We start from the raw sequence: 16,749 nt of genomic DNA on the forward strand, positions 1-16,749 counted from the left end.
TCAACTACATTGCCAGCCAACTACATGGCCAACTACATTGCCAATCAACTACATGTCCAACTACATCACCGGCCAACAACATTACCAACCAATTACATGGCCAACTACAATACCAGCCAACCACATCGCCAACTAAATTACCAAGCAATTACATGGCCAACTACATTACCAGCCAACTACATGGCCAACTAAATTACCAACCAATTACATGGCCAACTACTTAGCTAACCAACTACATGGCCAACTACATTACCAGCCAACTACATGGCCAACTGCATTACCAGTCAACTACATTGCCAGCCAACTACATGGCCAACTACATTACCAGACAACTACATGGCCAACTACATTGCCAACCAACTACATGAACAACACCAACCAATTCCGTCTTTTGGATCAAGTGGCACCAAAAAGGCAAAGAAAAAGCAAAGCAATGAACAACAGGACAAGCTTTTGACTTCTGCTTTGATATTTGTGACTTTTGTTGTACTGATGTATGTACAGTATAATGTCTAGGTACATGCAGTACATGTAAGTATACAGTAGCTGAACATGCATATAGGTAGTACATGTTATCAAATGCCTTTAGTCTTTTGCAGGATTTGGTCCAGATGAGGCAGGGATGGACATCCCCAGTGAGACGACATGCGTCACCTGCATAGACTCACCAGAAGAGGGTACTCCTCACCAACCACACCGAGTCACGTTAATAGAATGAACACGGCGTTCAATTGTACTCGTTGCAAAAAGCTCGTGTGATGGCAAAACTTTGAGAGTAAAATATAAAGTTATTTTATTTCGATGAAATAATCACGAATAATGAAATAATCATTCTACCGGTAATTAAGGCGTTTTTACTCACTTCTTTGTCTCTCTCCTACTGGGCTACCTTATTTTCCTACATTTTACAACTTCACATGCAAATTACATGCAAATTAGACTATGACGTCATCTCGCGACTTGGTCGAATGAGAGACAGAAAGCGAAGTCCACCAAGCTCCTTCCGTGAGAAGGGCAAGCAGAATAACAATAAGCCAATCAGCACGCAGCTCACGCCAGCACTCTATCGATGGAGACACACACACAAACAGTATTATTGCAGTAGCGGCTGCCATGTTGCTTTGGTGCTGCAGTGACGTCAGCATAACACTGCTGGATGCTGTTAGCATTAGCATGCTGCTTAGGCTCGGTCCGCCACAGCCCGACCAAGAGGCGGGGCGACTGAGCTACAGGCGAGAGGGAGGGGTTGAGTAGGAGTGCAATGCTGAGGAAGCGGCAGACACGCCGAAGGACACATCATCATCATCATCATCATCCTCACTGCTGCTGGCAACACTGGGACAAGCGTGGACGCGGTTGTACGCTGAGGAGTGTGGGTGCCCTGTGGTTTGTCCCCTGTCCTGCGTGTTCCCTTCAGCAAGCTGCCTGCAGTGAGGCTCCTAGTAAGTGCGTGTCTTTCCTGCTTCCTGAAAGCCTCAGGGCTTCCTTTCCTCCTTCCTCCTCCATCTCTCCTTGTGTATGCACAAGTACACATCAAAGCATGTGTCCACATCTACAGAAGCGGTAGCATTAGCATGTTAGCATGTCGCTTCTATGTGGGAACCTATGGTTGGGAAAGAGCAGTAACTTCCTGTCCGGATCCTGTTGTTTCCTTGTGGTTTCAGGTCGGGTCCAACCAGAGTCCCCGGGATCGCCATGGCGACCGCATCCACTCAAAGACGCCTCTGACAGCCTGGCAGATACCTCCTTTCTTTACGGGGCGGGGGCGTGTTCTTCCTGTCCTCTCTGGAGCCAGCGCGCTGGCAAGTAGACCAGAAGGCATCATGTGAGGCTTTACCAACATCCAACATCCAACATCCATCCGATGTCCTCCTTTTGCCTCACTTCTGGTCAAAAGGCTACGCTAGCACTAATGCTAACCTCATGGATAAGCTTGGTTGCATAGCACAATAACACCCCCGTTACCGAATGCCTCTCCACGCAAACACTTGCTAGCATGCTTCCGAGCATGCTTCCTAGTATGCTTCCTAGTATGCTTCCGACCACATTTCCTAGCATGCTTCCGAGCACACTTCCTAGCATGCTTCCGAGCATGCTTCCTAGTATGCTTCCGACCACGTTTCCTAGCATGCTTCCGAGCACACTTCCCAGCATGCTTCCTAGCACACTTCCTAACACCCTTCTTAGCATGCTTTCAAGCATGATTCCAAGCACACCTTCAAGCATGCTTCCTCATGCATTTCCTAGCATGCTTCCCAGCACACTTCCTAGCATGCTCCCTGGCACACTTCCTAGCATCCTTCCGAGCACACTTCCAAGCATGTTTCCTAGCATGCTTCCTACCACACTTGCTACCATGTTTCCTAGCATGCTCCCTGGCATGCTTCCTAGCACACTTCCGACCACGTTTCCTAGCATGCTTTCAAGCACACTTCCTAGCATGCTTCCGAGCATGCTTTCTACCACACTTCCTACCATGCCCTTCTTAGCATGCTTTCTAGCATGATTCCTAGCACACCTTCAAGCATGCTTCCTCGTGTATTTCCTAGCATCCTAGGAAGTGTGCCGAGCACACTTCCAAGCATGTTTCCTAGCATGCTCCCTGGCATGCTTCCTAGCACACTTCCTACCGCATTTCCGAGCATGCTTTTCACACACCGCCTCACACACTTCCTAGCCGTGTCGCCGTGGCGACACTTAACTAAACTTAATGAGACTCTCCATGCATTTGTTTGTGTGTGCACGTGTGTGCACGTGCGTGCAGCCAATTTCAAATTCTCATGCAAAGAGAAGTCAAACATCCCATAATATTACTAAGCACGCCTTATTAACATTTCTTTCTGTGATTTATTACTAATGCTAATGCTAATGCTAATGCTAAAGTCGATGCCGATGCCGATGCCGATGCCGATGCGTTCCTGCAGGTGGTGTCCAGCAGCGTGTTCTCCATGAGAAGGTTGGAAGATGCCACCTCCAGGGGCATTGTTGCTCTCCATTGACGTGCTGGTCCTGCTGACATCCACGGTGCCGTTCTCCTTCTGCCGGGCCGACGCCGCCTCTGTCGTGCGCCTGGGTGAGCCCCGTTGCCGAGACGACTTCCCGCCTTCCCGTGTCTGGAAGACACGCCACTTGCTGTGAAATGACGTGTTTCCCACCTCACTGCAGCGGCCATCTTGGATGACCAGCCGGTGTGCGGCTGCGGTGAACGTCTGGCACTGGCGCTAGCGAGCAAGGACATCAATGGACGGAAGGAAGGCTCCACCCAGGCAAGGGTGGAGGTGGACCCGTACGAGCTGCTGAGCGACTCCCAGTATGACGCCACCGAAATCAGTAAGTCCTCACGCTTGGTCTTCCAGGGTTGACCTTGGGGATCTTACCGTTGTCTTTTTTTTCTTAGTGTGTCAAATCCTGCCCAAAGGTGTGCTTGCTGTGATTGGCCCCGCCTCCAGCCCCGCCTCTGCCTCCGCCATCAGTCACGTCTGTGCAGAGAAGGAGGCGAGCGAGACAGAAGATCCGAGGAGGGCGCCTTTAGACCTGTCCTCACACATGTCCTCCTGGTCTCCTCAGGTCCCCCATGTGAAGATCTCTCCCGAGGAGACGTCCAAGCTCCCGTACCTCCGCTTTGCCTCCATAACGCTCCGGCCCAGCGACCAGGACCTGAGCCTCGCCATCGGGTCTGTCCTGCGCTCCTTCGGGAACCCGCCGGCCAGCCTCATCTGTGCCAAAGCGGAGTGTGAGTTTGATTGCGTGCTTTGTGGCTGACAGGAAGTGACCCGACGCGCCTTCCTCCCGCAGGTCTGCTGCGGCTGGAGGAGCTGGTGCGCCGCTTCCTCATCTCCCGGGAGACCCTGTCGGTGCGCATGCTGGAGCGGGACCTGGACCCCACCCCCCTCCTGAAGGAGATTCGCAACGACAAAGTGGGCACGGTCATTGTCGACACCGACGACGCATTGGCGCATCGCATCCTCAGGAAGGTGACAACCTTCATCGCCGCCACCGAGCAGGCGGCATGGAAGGACACGCGCGAGTGCTGACTTTTCCTTCTCCCTCGCCGCAGGCCGGTGAGCTGGGAATGACGTCTGCCTTCTACACGTACATTCTGACCACCATGGTAGGACCACTTTCCCTTTTCAGCACTTTTCCATGACATTCCGAGCCTTTCAAGCTCCTCCCCTTCGTCACCTGAAACATGTGTGTGGACGTCAAAGCAGTCACTTCTGCTGGGAATCCACAAGGTTCACTTAGCATCATTTCTTTTGGTAGGACTTCCCTCTGCTGGACCTGGACCCCCTACTGGTCCAGCAGGCCACCATCTTGGGATTCTCCATACTGGACAGCAACCATCGCTCCTACTGGCATGTGCTGAGGAGCCTCAGCGTGTTGTGGCGGGACGGCTGCCCCACCAGCCCCCACTACCCTGGCCTGCCGGTGTGTGTGTGTGTGTGTATGTGTGGGTCTGTGTCCACACTAACACTGACCTCCACCTCCCAGTTGTCAGCGGCCATGATGTTTGACACGGTGCACGTGGTGGCGAGCGCGGTGCGTGAGTTGAACCGCAGTCAGGAGGTGGGTGTGAAGCCGCTGAGCTGCGGCTCGCCGCTCATTTGGCAGCATGGAACCAGCCTGATGAACTACCTGCGCATGGTACCACCTCCTTCGCCCCCCCCCAGACACACACACATTTTGCTAGACGCCTTGAGACCAAAGAGTCAACATTTGCATTGCCAGGTGGAGTACAACGGGTTGACGGGTCACATCGAGTTCAACAGCAAAGGTCAGCGTAGCAACTACACCCTGAAGGTCCTGGAGAAACACGCCCGGGGTCACAGACAGGTCAGAATATGCTTTACGACATGTTGGTGTTCGCATGCCACTGAGCTCCGCGATAAGATTCCTGGCAGCCCATCGGTGTAGGACCCCATCCTCCGCCTCCCACACTGTCCGCTCGCGCCTGAACCAGGAAAACAGAACAGTCCAGATCTTGTTTCTGGACTTTCCAAATGCCTTCAATATCATCATTTCAAACAATGCCCAACCCTAATACATGTTTACGTATGCGTGGAGGCGGGGCTACTAGTGAGTGGATACGCATGGATTGCTAGCAGTAAGTTAGCAAGCAAATGCTAACGTGAATGAAGGCAGAAAAGCCCTGCTTTCTAAGCCGGATGCACCAGTGTGCCCCAGGGTGAAGGGGCGGCAGTGGCGTCATCCCGGCAGTCAGTGCTTACGGAGCAAATCAAATATAAACAAAACCTTGCAAAATGGTGCGTGCTCACAGACGGTGTCGCTCGCTACATTGCAAAAGAAGGGTGACCACTCAATATGGTTGAATAGCCAGCATTTGTGGAAATGTTAGAAATGATTGACAGGCAAATGATTGCCACCGGAGTGTTTTTGTTAACGGAGACGGGTTCCATCGTTAGTTGGACAAAAGTGCATTTTTTGCTAAAAGAGACCATTTTATTTTCACTGATTTTTTGGGTCATTTTTGCTTATTGAATTGATTATGTTGTTTGTTTGATTCTTTAAAAGCTTTAAAATGTCAGATGTGCTTGAGAAACAAAAGTTTATTATTACGTATAATATACTCTCATTACTATGCCATCTAATTCATGAAAAAGTTGTCGTCAATAATATTGATTATCTACGGCAAGTGGTTAGCGCGCAGACCTCACAGCTAGGAGACCAGGGTTCAATCCCACCCTCGGCCATCTCTGTGTGGAGTTTGCATGTTCTCCCCGTGCATGCGTGGGTTTTCTCCGGGTACTCCGGTTTCCTCCCCCATTCCAAAAACATGCTAGGTTAGGAATGTGAGTGTGAATGGTTGTTTGTCTATATGTGCCCTGTGATTGGCTGGCCACCAGTCCAGGGTGTACCCCGCCTCTCGCCCGAAGACAGCTGGGATAGGCTCCAGCACCCCCCGCGATCCTCGTGAGGAAAAGCGGTAGAAAATGAATGAATGAATGATGGTCCAGCCAAATTTGTTATCGTGACTGCTGGCCATCATCGGCGATGCCGCCATGCTCAGGCAGGACGGCAGGAGATGCTGAGAAGATGGGGATGAAACTAAAAGTTATTTTATGAAGCCTCCACTAATCATCTCGTACAGACACGGATCTGACTGAACACAGATTTACAGCACTACTGCTGCTGGAATCTTCTGGTATCTTTTAGTATCTTCTGTACTTTACACTGCTGCTGCTATTGGAACCTTCTTCTCCTGGAGGGATGACCTCCATCTAATCTAATGCAAATCCACAGACTATATTTTGTCACACAGATTGGTACGTGGTACTCAAACAACACTTTGTCCATGAAGTCCAGCCCTGTGGACCTGAAGGCATCGCAGACACTGGCCAACAAGACGCTGGTGGTCACCACCATTCTGGTAGAACAAGCCCTTCACGTGCACGTCCAGCCTTCAGCACTTCATCACTCCTCAGCTTTCCTTCCACAGGAAAACCCGTACGTGATGAGAAAGTCCAACTTCCAGGACTATCTTGGCAACGAGCGGTACGAAGGTTTCTGCATGGACTTGCTGCGCGAGCTGGCAGACATCTTCAAGTTCTCCTTCACCATCAAGTTGGTGGATGACGGCCTGTACGGAGCACCGGACCCCAACGGCAGCTGGACCGGCATGGTGGGCGAACTCATCAACAGGGTGAGCCGCTGGCATGCTAACGTGAGGAGCAACATCAGGTGGTCTCATGTTGCTCCTTCTCATGTTTCTCCTCATGTGTGTCCTCTTCAAGTTGCTCATTGTTACGCCTTTCCTCTCATGTCTCCTTCTCATGTTCCTCCTCCTCATATTTCTCATTCTCTTGTATCTTCTCATGTTTCTCATCTTCATGTCTCCTTCTCATGTGTCTCCTCCTCATATTTCTCATTTGCGTGTATCTTCTCATGTTACTCATTTTCATCTGTCTCCTTCTTGTGTTTCCCCTTCTCATGTTTCTCCTGCTCATATTTCTTATTCTCACGTATCTTCTCATTTTTCTCATCTTCATCTGTCTCCTTCTCATGTGTCTCCTCCTCATGTTTCTCCTTCTCATGTGTCCCCTCTTCATGTTGCTCATTCTCATGCATCTCCTCATCTATCTCCTTCTCATGTTTCTCCTTCTCATGTATCTCCTCATGTGTCTCCTCCTAAAGTACTCATCGTCATCTCCTTATCATGTTTCTCCTTATATTTCTCATTCTCATGTAGCCCCTCCTCATGTTTCTCCCGCTCATATTTCTCATTTTCATGTATCTTGTCATGTCTTTTATCAGTCTCCTTCTCATGTATATCCTTCTCATGTGTCACCTCCTCATGTTTCTCCTTCTCATCTGTCCCCTCTTCATGTTGCTCATTCCCATGCATTTCCTCATATATCTCCTTATCATGTTTCTCCTTCTCATGTATCTCCTCATGTGTCTCCTCTTGCTCATTGTCATGCTTTTCCTCATATGTCTCCTTCTCATGTGTCTCCTTCTCGTGTTTCTCGTTCTCATGTTTCTCCTTCTCATGTGTCCCCTCTTCATGTTGTTCATTCTCATGCATCTCCGCATCTATCTCTTGCTCATGTTTCTCCTTCTAATATATCTCATTCTCATGTGTCTCCTCACGTGTCTTCTTCCGATGTGTCTCCAGCTCATGTTTCTCCTCCTCATGTGTCTCCATCTCATGTTTCTCATTCTCATTTGTCTCCATTTCATGTTTCTCATTCTCATTTGTCTCCATCTCATTTTTGTCATTTGTCTCATCATATTCCTTCTTATGTGTCTCCATCCCATTGTTTCTCATTGTCATGTGTCTTTTTCTCATGTTTCTCCTCGTCACATGTCTCCTTCTCATGTGTCTCCTCCTCGTGTTTCTCCTTCTCATGTTTCTCCTTCTCATGTGTCCCCTCTTCATGTTGTTCATTCTCATGCATCTCCTCATCTATCTCTTTCTCATGTTTCTCCTTCTAATATATCTCCTTGTCATGTGTCTCCTCTTCATGTTGCTTATTCTCTTGTCTTCTCATCCGTCTCCATCTCATGTTTCTCATTCTCATTTGTCTCCATTTCATGTTTCTCATTCTCATTTGTCTCCATCTCATTTTTGTCATTTGTCTCATCATATTCCTTCTTATGTGTCTCCATCCCATTGTTTCTCATTGTCATGTGTCTTTTTCTCATGTTTCTCCTTGTCACGTGTCTCCATCTCATGGGTCTTCTTTTCATGTTTCTCCTCCTCTTGTACCTCCATGTCATGTGTCATGTGTCATGTATGATGTGTCATGTATCATGTGTCATGTATGATGTATGATGTGTCATGTGTTATGTGTCATGTATCATGTATCATGTGTCATGTATCATGTATCATGTGTCATGTGTCATGTAGCATGTGTCATGTGTCATGTGTCATGTATGATGTATGATGTGTCATGTATCATGTGCCATGTATCATGTAGCATGTGTCATGTGTGATGTATTATGTATCATGTGTCATGTATCATGTGTCATGTATCATGTATGGTGTATCATGTGTCATGTGTCATGTGTCATGTGTCATGTGTCGTGGGTCTCTGCAGAAAGCGGACCTGGCGGTGGCGGGCTTCACCATCACATCAGAGAGAGAGAAGGTCATCGACTTCTCCAAACCCTTCATGACCCTGGGGATCAGCATCCTGTACCGGGTCCACCTGGTACAAGCTCATCTACTTTTTCCCCCAAATGGACTTCCTGTGTCCTACCAGGCGGTGCAGTCACAAGGCGTGTTCTTGGCTTCCAGGGTCGTAAGCCAGGATATTTCTCCTTCCTGGATCCCTTCTCTCCGGCGGTGTGGCTTTTCATATTGTTTGCCTACCTCGCCGTCAGCTGCATCCTCTTCCTGGCCGCCAGGTAGCGTGTGACTGTTTCTCTGCGGGTTCAGGTCAGCAACAGGGGGCGGGGCTCGGAGTCCAATGGAAGCTGGGTGAGCAATAAGAAAGGTGTCTTTGCGTCCAGGCTGAGCCCTGGCGAGTGGTACGACCAGCATGCATGCCCGTGGGCACGGCAAGACGTCCTGGAGAACCAGTACACACTGGGGAACAGCCTATGGTTTCCCGTGGGGGGATTCATGCAGCAGGGCTCCGAGGTCACGCCCAGGGCCTTATCCACACGCTGCGTCAGCGGCGTCTGGTGGGTGGTCATCACATGCATGGGCGGGGCAAGGGGCGAACGCTCCAGAGCTTTGAAACGTGCCGTGCTTCCTCCTGCCAGGTGGGCTTTCACCCTCATCATCATCTCATCCTACACTGCCAACCTGGCTGCGTTCCTGACTGTGCAGAGGATGGAGGCACCCATCGGGTCTGCGGATGACCTGGCCGACCAGACCAGCATCCAGTACGGGACGATCCACGGGGGGTCCACCATGACCTTCTTCATGGTGGGACCGGCCTGTTTGATGCTTGCCAAGCCCCATCACCGTCATGGTGATGTCATCTTGTGGCTTTTCCCTTCTCCGTGCAGAACTCCCGCTACCAGACGTACCAGCGCATGTGGACCTTCATGCACTCCAAGCAACCCAGCGTGTTCGTCAAGACCACGGAGGACGGGATTGCCCGTGTCCTCAACTCCAGGTACGCCTTCCTCATGGAGAGCACCATGAACGAGTACTACCGCCGCCTCGACTGCAACCTCACGCAGATCGGCAACCTGCTGGACACCAAAGGCTACGGCATCGGACTTCCCCTTGGTGAGCGCCGTGTCGTCCTGATGCTTCGTCTAATGTAGGATGCGCTCACGCACGATATCCGTGCCCTGCCAGGCTCTCCGTATCGACAGCAGATCACGCTGGGAGTCTTGCAGTTGCAAGAAAGCAACCGCCTGGAGGTCCTGAAGAGACGCTGGTGGGGGGGGGGGCACTGTCCCAAGGAGGAGGACCGCCGGGCCACAGGTGACTCCTGCCTACGCCTCCCACAATGTATCCATCCTGAGACTCATGTTCTTGTGTATGATAGGACTGGGCATGGGGAACATCGGCGGGATCTTTGTGGTTCTCTTGTATGGTCTCATCACGGCCGTGGTGGTGGCCATCATGGAGTTTGTGTGGTTGACGCGCTGCTCGTTACAGACGGAGGTGACTTTTTTTTCATCCTTGTCTTCCTCAGCCTCCTGCGCTCAGACATGTGTTCCACGTCCCCTGCAGGTGTCCTTGTGTCATGAGATGCTGTTGGAGTTTCGAAATGTCGTCTTGTGTAAGAGGAGCTCCCGTCCCCGACGGCGCCGACCTCTGAGTTACTCTGGGGGGCGGATCCTGCGGCGCCCAGCTCGCATGCCGCTGGGCTCAGCCCGAACCACACATGTGGTTGGTGACGTGCGTCTGAGCAACGGACGACCTCGCAGCAGCAGTGGCGGTCTGCTCACGCTTGTTCGTGGGACACAGGAAAGTTCAGACTGGGATTTGGGCGCCGGCCGTCGGAGGCTCCTGCCGGACACGCTTGGTGCCGCCCACATGCCGCCTCTCATGTCGGCCACGACTGCCCTTCCTGTCAGGCCGTGCAGCTTCCTGTGTAGCTGCAGTCATGTGCGCGTTTGCCGCCAGTGCCGGCGCATCCAAAGCCTCATCCTGCCGCCCCCGTGTCCGCCCGCCTCCTCACAGTGCTCCTCCTGCCCCGGGATTCTGCCCTTAATGGCGACGTCGGGGCTTCTTCGCCACCTTCGCTATTACCGCAGCACCGTGTCCTCACCCCACCTCCCACCACCACCCCTACCCCCAGACAGAACAGACCGTCCCCCACAGTCCAAAGCGAGGCCGGTGCCACCACCCCGCCCGCCGCCCCCCCTCAAGGTACCACACCTGCCGCTAAACATAGTGAGGGTGCAGAACTGAGCCACTCTGGATCCGGAGGGGGCGGGTGTCAACGGTCACATGCACCTTTTGAAATGGATCATTCCAAAGCAGCAAACACACACACACACACAAACACACAGTGTTGTGGTTGTGACGTGTTTGCCAAATGCTCATTAAGTTCAATTACCTTCATTTTCTATAAAATGTTTTTTTTCTTCATTCCACCCTCGGCCATCTCTGTGTGGAGTTTGCATGTTCTCCCCGTGCATGTGTGGTTTTCTCCGGGTACTCCGGTTTCCTCCCCCATTCCAAAAACATGCTAGGTTAATTGGCCACTCCAAATTGTCCATAGGTATGAATGTGAGTGTGAATGGTTGTTTGTTTATATGTGCCCTGTGATTGGCTGGCCACCAGTCCAGGGTGTACCCCGCCTCTCGCCCGAAGACAGCTGGGATAGGCTCAGCACCCCCGCGACCCTCGTGAGGATAAGTGGCATAGAGATGAATGGATGGATGTTTTTTTTCTTTGTAAGGAAAGTTTGTGTGTTTCCTTCAACTGTGTGCGTGTACACGTGATTCTACTGACACCTAGTGGTCAAATAATAACATCACGGATGAAGAGTGCTTTTGAGTTTTGTAATATGATGACATAAACGTTTTTTCTTTCATATTTCAACTTAAATGTATTTGATATTAGATTTGATGTATTATATATTTGTTTTGTTTCAATAATTGTATTTTCCCCCTCATACAATTATGACACAATTCTCATTAAATCAAAGTTTTTTCTTTCATATTCAATTTGACTTTCAATTGACTTTATTTTATTTAGCTAATTATGTTTTTCCCCTTATAATTTTTAAAATAGTATCATAACTTTTTGGCTAATTAATTTCCCAACAATTACAGCTTTATTTTTTTGTAATATGACAACTTCAGAAACTAATGTACAGTGCATCCGGAAAGTATTCACAGCGCTTCACTTTTTCTACATTTTGTCATGTTACAGCCTCATTCCAAACTGAATTAAATTAATCTCTTACCTCAAAATTCTACACAAAATACTCCATTATGACAATGTGAAAAAAGTTTTTTTTTTACATGTTTTGAATTTATTAAAAATAGAAAACAAAAAAATCACATTTACATAAGTATTCACAGCATTTGCTTAATACTTTGTTGATCCACCTTTGGCAGCAATTACAGCCTCAAGTCTTTTTGAATATGATCCCACAAGTTTAGCACACCTATCTTTAGGCAGTTTTGCCCATTCTTCTTTGCAATAAGTCTCAAGCTCCATCAGGTTGGATGGGAGACATCTGTGCACAGCCATTTTCAGATCTCTCCAGAGATGTTCGATCGGATTCAAGTCTGGACTCTGGCTGGGCCACTCCAGGACATTCACAGAGTGGTTCTGAAGCCAATCTTTTGAGATCTTGGCTGTGTGCTAATGTCTACTGTCTATATCAGGGGTCAGCAACCTGCGGCTCCAGAGCCGCATGTGGCTCTTCAGCTTCTTTGTTGTGGCTCCCTTTGCAATGTTTGAATATTTTTTAACACCCGAGTGGGGAAAATGCATGTGTTTGTAATGAGTTTAAAAAAATCCAACTTTGTGTGAGACCATGAATGCATCCTGACTGAGTTCTGACAGCAGACAGGATGCTATTCAGTTCTCTCTCACACAAGTAAACATGAAGGAAAATAAGTAATACTTTACCATGGGCTGCACGGCGGACGAGTGGTTAGCACGCAGGCCTCACAACTAGAAGACCCGAGTTCAATTCCACCCTGAGTTTGCATGTTCTCCCCGTGCATGTGTGGGTTTTTTTCCGGGTACTCCGGTTTCCTCCCATATTCCAAAAACATGCTAGGTTAATTAGCGACTCCAAATTGTCCATAGGTATGAATGTGAGTGTGAATGGTTGTTTGTCTATATGTGCCCTGTGATTGGCTGGGCACCACTGAATGGTGAAGTAATACTTTCCCAGAACTACTTGATAATTCCAAAAAATATATTAGAGATCATTTTTTTAAAAAGACTGGTGCATGGGAACTTGTTTGCCAGAGTAAACAAATCAGGTAAGTTTACTGTACTTTACACATATATTTATGTAAGTTTATCTCCAATACTAGCAAGAGTACTCCAACTCGTCTTTTGTTATCTGAACTACTTTGATACCCCCTAATTGTTTTAAACATACTATGTTTTGCGGCTCCAGGTTATTTTTCTTTAGTGTGCAAGGGGGTAAAATGGCTCTTTTCATAGTAAAGGTTGCCGACCCCTGGTCTATATGGTCAAGGTACATGCCCAGTCTACTGAGGTCAAGAGCGCTCTGGAGCAGGTTTTCATCCAGGATATCTCTATATATTGCTGCATTCATTTTTCCTTCTATCCTGACTAGTCTGCCAGTTCCTGCTGCTGAAAAACATCCCCACAGCATGATGCTGCCACCAGGCTTTCGTCTGGCCACTCTACCATACAGGCCTGATTGGTGGATTGCTGCAGAGATGGTTGTCCTTCTGGAAGGCTCTCCTCTCTCCACAGAGGAACGCTGGAGCTCTGACAGAGTGACCATCGGGGCCTTGGTCACCTCCCTGACTAAGGCCCTTCTTCCCCGATCGCTCAGTTTAGAAGGCCGGCCAGCTCTAGGAAGAGTCCTGGTGGTTCCAAACGTCTTCCATTTACGAATAATGGAGGCCACTGTGCTCATTGGGACCTTCAAAGCAGCAGAAATGTTTCTGTATCCTTCCCCAGATTTGTGCCTCAAGACAATCCTGTCTCGCAGGTCTACAGACAGTTCTTTTGACTTCATGCTTGGTGTTTGTGCTCTGACATGCACAGTCAACTGTGGGACCTTATATAGACAGTTATTATATTTCCAAATCATGTCCAATCAACTGAATTTACTGCAGGTGGACTCCAATTAAGCTGTAGAAAGATCTCAAGGATGATCAGTGGAAAAAAGATGCACCTGAGCTCAATTTTGAGCTTCATGGCAAAGGCTGTGAATACTTATGTAAATGTGATTTCTTAGTTTTCTATTTTTAATAAATTCAAAAAAAGTAAAAAAAAAACCTTTTTCACATTGTCATAATGGAGTATTTTGTGTAGAATTTTGAGGTAAGAGATTCATTTAATACAGTTTGGAATGAGGCTGTAACATGACAAAATGTGGAAAAAGTGAAGCGCTGTGAATACTTTCCGGATGCACTGTATTTGGATGGATGGTGGTTGGTTGGATATGGATGGATGGATGAATGATGGCTGATGAATGGTTGGACGGATGGGTGGATGGATGGATGGATGATGGATGGATGAATGAGGAAGGGAGGGAGGGAGGGAGGGAGGGAAGGAGGGAGGGAGGGAGGGAGGGAGGGAGGGATGAATGGATGGATGGATGGATGGATGGATGGATGGATGGATGGATGGATGGATGGATGGATGGATGGATGGATGGATGGATGGTTGGATGATGGATGGATGAATGAATGATGGATGATTGGATAGATGGATGGTTGGATGGATGATGATGGTTGGATGGATGGATAGTGGGATGGATGAGGGATGATAGATGGAAGATGGATGGATGGATGGTTGGACGGATGGATGAATGGATGATAGTTGGATGCATGGTTGGATGGATGAATGATGGATGGATGGATGAATGAATGATGGATGATTGGATGGTTGGATGGATGGATGATGGATGAAGTATGGATGAATGATGGATGGATGGTTGGATGGATGCATGATGGTTGGATGATGGATGGATGGTGGGATGGATGGATGAGGGATGATGGATGGTTGGATTGATGATGGCTGAACGGATGGATGGATGAATGATGGATGGATGGTTGGACGGATGGATGAATGGATGATAGTTGGATGGATGGATGAATGAATCATGGATGATTGGATGGATGGATGGATGGATGATGAATGGATGAATGAATGATGGATGGATGAATGATGGAGGGAGGGTGGGATGATGGATAGATGGTTGGATTGATGTTGGATGGATGAATAATGGATGGATGATGAATGGATGAATGAATGATGGCTGGATGATGGATGGATGGACGATGGATGAAGTATGGATGAATGATAGATATAATATTTCAACTTTATGGTTGTGTTTTTCCCACTTTTGCTGGGTATAATTTTCATTTTTTTAATTGTATTTTCAGAATGTGCCATTGGCCAATAAACGCAAGTGGCCCCCGGATCCCACTTTGGACACCCCTGGCAGCAATTACAGCCTCAAGTCTTTTTGAATATGATCCCACAAGTTTAGCACACCTATCTTTAGGCAGTTTTGCCCATTCTTCTTTGCAATAAGTCTCAAGCTCCATCAGGTTGGATGGGAGACGTCTGTGCACAGCCATTTTCAGATCTCTCCAGAGATGTTCGATCGGATTCAAGTCTGGACTCTGGCTGGGCCACTCCAGGACATTCACAGAGTGGTTCTGAAGCCAATCTTTTGAGATCTTGGCTGTGTGCTAATGTCTACTGTCTATATGGTCAAGGTACATGCCCAGTCTACTGAGGTCAAGAGCGCTCTGGAGCAGGTTTTCATCCAGGATATCTCTGTATATTGCTGCATTCATTTTTCCTTCTATCCTGACTAGTCTGCCAGTTCCTGCTGCTGAAAAACATCCCCACAGCATGATGCTGCCACCAGGCTTTCGTCTGGCCACTCTACCATACAGGCCTGATTGGTGGATTGCTGCAGAGATGGTTGTCCTTCTGGAAGGCTCTCCTCTCTCCACAGAGGAACGCTGGAGCTCTGACAGAGTGACCATCGGGGCCTTGGTCACCTCCCTGACTAAGGCCCTTCTTCCCCGATCGCTCAGTTTAGAAGGCCGGCCAGCTCTAGGAAGAGTCCTGGTGGTTCCAAACGTCTTCCATTTACGAATAATGGAGGCCACTGTGCTCATTGGGACCTTCAAAGCAGCAGAAATTTTTCTGTATCCTTCCCCAGATTTGTGCCTCAAGACAATCCTGTCTCGCAGGTCTACAGACAGTTCTTTTGACTTCATGCTTGGTGTTTGTGCTCTGACATGCACAGTCAACTGTGGGACCTTATATAGACAGTTATTATATTTCCAAATCATGTCCAATCAACTGAATTTACTGCAGGTGGACTCCAATTAAGCTGTAGAAAGATCTCAAGGATGATCAGTGGAAAAAAGATGCACCTGAGCTCAATTTTGAGCTTCATGGCAAAGGCTAGGAATACTTATGTAAATGTGATTTCTTAGTTTTCTATTTTTAATAAATTCAAAAAAAGTAAAAAAAAACCTTTTTCACATTGTCATAATGGAGTATTTTGTGTAGAATTTTGAGGTAAGAGATTAATTTAATACACTTTGGAATGAGGCTGTAACATGACAAAATGTGGAAAAAGTGAAGCGCTGTGAATACTTTCCGGATGCACTGTATTTGGATGGATGGTGGTTGGTTGGATATGGATGGATGGATGAATGATGGCTGATGAATGGTTGGACGGATGGGTGGATGGATGGATGGATGATGGATGGATGAATGAGGAAGGGAGGGAGGGAGGGAGGGAAGGAGGGAGGGAGGGAGGGAGGGAGGGAGGGAGGGAGGGAGGGAGGGAGGGAGGGATGGATGAATGGATGGATGGATGGATGGATGGATGGATGGATGGATGGATGGATGGATGGATGGATGGATGGATGGATGGATGGATGGATGGATGGATGGATGGATGGATGGATGGATGGATGGATGGTTGGATGATGGATGGATGAATGAATGATGGATGATTGGATAGATGGATGGTTGGATGGATGATGATGGTTGGATGGATGGATAGTGGGATGGATGAGGGATGATAGATGGAAGATGGATGGATGGATGGTTGGACGGATGGATGAATGGATGATAGTTGGATGCATGGTTGGATGGATGAATGATGGATGGAT

General features: G+C 48.4%; 1 protein-coding gene across 6 annotated transcripts; it reads left to right on the forward strand.

Moving 5' to 3' along the window:
* Positions 1-1,027: 1,027 nt before the first annotated feature.
* LOC131101554 (glutamate receptor ionotropic, kainate 5-like) lies at positions 1,028-11,850 on the forward strand. 6 transcript variants are annotated; one of them, XM_078792207.1, is made up of 21 exons: positions 1,028-1,442; positions 1,665-1,825; positions 2,925-3,073; positions 3,166-3,330; positions 3,398-3,495; positions 3,568-3,733; positions 3,796-3,974; positions 4,058-4,111; positions 4,264-4,428; positions 4,492-4,644; positions 4,729-4,833; positions 6,281-6,388; positions 6,458-6,661; positions 8,559-8,672; positions 8,759-8,868; positions 8,974-9,147; positions 9,229-9,394; positions 9,478-9,703; positions 9,776-9,904; positions 9,969-10,087; positions 10,133-11,850. In XM_078792207.1, the coding sequence occupies exons 3-21, from the start codon at positions 2,965-2,967 to the stop codon at positions 10,838-10,840; spliced, it is 3,252 nt and encodes a 1,083-aa protein (XP_078648333.1). In that variant the 5' UTR covers positions 1,028-1,442; positions 1,665-1,825; positions 2,925-2,964; the 3' UTR covers positions 10,841-11,850. The 6 variants fall into 6 exon arrangements, with proteins under 6 accessions (XP_078648333.1, XP_057902813.2, XP_078648332.1 ...); XM_058046830.2 differs by having other exon boundaries at positions 10,157-11,850; XM_078792206.1 differs by having other exon boundaries at positions 8,974-9,394; positions 10,157-11,850.
* The last annotated feature ends 4,899 nt before the right edge of the window (positions 11,851-16,749 follow it).

The sequence above is a fragment of the Doryrhamphus excisus genome, linkage group LG7 (assembly GCF_037039965.1).
Source record: "Doryrhamphus excisus strain RoL-2023G ecotype Guam linkage group LG7, RoL_Dexc_Guam_v1.1, whole genome shotgun sequence".
Lineage (NCBI taxonomy): Eukaryota > Metazoa > Chordata > Actinopteri > Syngnathiformes > Syngnathidae > Doryrhamphus > Doryrhamphus excisus.

Bases quoted from the DNA above. Each gene is read 5' to 3' on its own strand.
- LOC131101554 (XM_058046828.2), top strand. From the start codon at position 2,965: ATGCCACCTCCAGGGGCATTGTTGCTCTCCATTGACGTGCTGGTCCTG. The intron at 4,834-6,280 runs GTCAGAATATGC...TTTGTCACACAG, and splicing joins ACGCCCGGGGTCACAGACAG to ATTGGTACGTGGTACTCAAA. The intron at 8,869-8,973 runs GTAGCGTGTGAC...CTTTGCGTCCAG, and splicing joins ATCCTCTTCCTGGCCGCCAG to GCTGAGCCCTGGCGAGTGGT.